The 1,234-nt window shown below is 49.3% G+C and overlaps 1 protein-coding gene across 3 annotated transcripts in view; it reads left to right on the top strand.

Annotated features, from left to right (window-relative positions):
* Positions 1-381: 381 nt before the first annotated feature.
* Positions 382-1,234, top strand: part of NFATC2 (nuclear factor of activated T cells 2) — a 101,585-nt gene continuing 100,732 nt past the window's right edge. For all 3 annotated transcript variants that reach the window (XM_085314069.1, XM_085314068.1, XM_085314067.1), the window contains exon 1: positions 382-828. Coding sequence is in view for 2 of the 3 variants with exons in the window: in XM_085314068.1 (XP_085170194.1) it covers positions 765-828 (64 nt within the window). In the remaining variant the exon portion in view is untranslated. The remainder of the gene's footprint in view (positions 829-1,234) is intronic.

The raw sequence follows: 1,234 nt of genomic DNA, 5'->3' as shown, positions 1-1,234 counted from the left end.
TCTAGGTAAAGAATTGAACCAGTGGTAATTAGAAGCCAAAGCCTGGGCCAATAACACGATTGATATTAATAGTGTGCTGGCAAATATAAAGACATAAATATAAGCTTGGGACTTGAGTATTTTTGAATGATTTATTCAAAGGTAAATCAGCAGCTGTCTGAGCTTGTCTGTGCTGGGAAGAAGGAAAACTTCTGCACAGAAGCCCCGTTGCTTTGAAAGGTTTTGCAGTGCCTGCAAGTTTTGTTTAAAAAGCACACACTGGGATTTTTAACATCATCCATATTTCTTTCTTTCTCGCTCTCTAACTTTCTGCTCAACAATTAAGTGCTTGTGCTGCAGACTGAGAAAGCCGCAGAGCTGCCTTGGCCCGGAGCTGGGAGACGTCATGGATTCCTGAGTGTGAAGTTTGCAGGAAAGCCCTCAGTTTGGGAGATGGAGGCGATCCAGGGGTTTCCATGGCACTGGGATAAACAGGAGGAAACAGTGAGGGAATCCCGTTATTTTACAGCATTCAAAGACTATAAACACTCGGAGCAGGGAAGGAAGTGGCCTTTCCCTCTCTAGTAACCCTCATCTCAGAGCAGAGAACTGACTTCACTTCAGGAACAAGCTCAGCCCAGTTCGGATCCCTCTTTGCACCTCCAAGCGCTTACGGAGGAGGCAAGCAAGAGGGGTTCCCTCTGTCCGGGCAGCACTGGTTGAACATGGTTTAAAGAAGATTTTTTTTTTCTTTCTCCTGCTATTGATTTTTTTTCTAATTCCTGATGCAGAGAGAAACTGCCTGCAGGCTGGTACACTACCACCACATCATGAGGTCTATGGATCAAGGTAGGGTCTTACTCCTTCTATGCTCTGTGTTTGGGTGTTGTGCGTGTGCCCTCCTGTGCCTGTTCCCTTTCCCGGGGGGGATCTGCGCTGCTGGCTCTTCTGCCCAGGTGGTTTATTCTGCTGGTTTTTACGCTCGCTCGCAGGCAGCTCCGCTTGGTAGGCAGGGAGGGTTCGTGGCGAGAAGGTCCCTTGGGGAAGGGACGGAGCTGGGTTTAGGTTTGGTTTGAAGCACTCTGCAAAGGCGATACAAATCTGTCTGGAGAAACCTCCTTTAAACTTCAGCCAGAGGGACTCTCCCCTTCCAAGCCAGCACAGAGGAGTCTCGCTTACTAACCTCTGGGCCGCTTAACCCTTCCGTTACCTGCCCAGGTCGGGGTTTCAGGGCGTTACAGGCGGCTTTCCCGGC

Source organism: Rhea americana, unplaced genomic scaffold (genome assembly GCF_003343005.1).
Source record: "Rhea americana isolate MKP2758 unplaced genomic scaffold, rheAme1 scaffold_4, whole genome shotgun sequence".
Classification (NCBI taxonomy): domain Eukaryota; kingdom Metazoa; phylum Chordata; class Aves; order Rheiformes; family Rheidae; genus Rhea; species Rhea americana.
The sequence above is the reverse complement of the archived record's forward strand: the minus strand, read 5'-3'. Positions and strand labels throughout refer to the sequence as shown.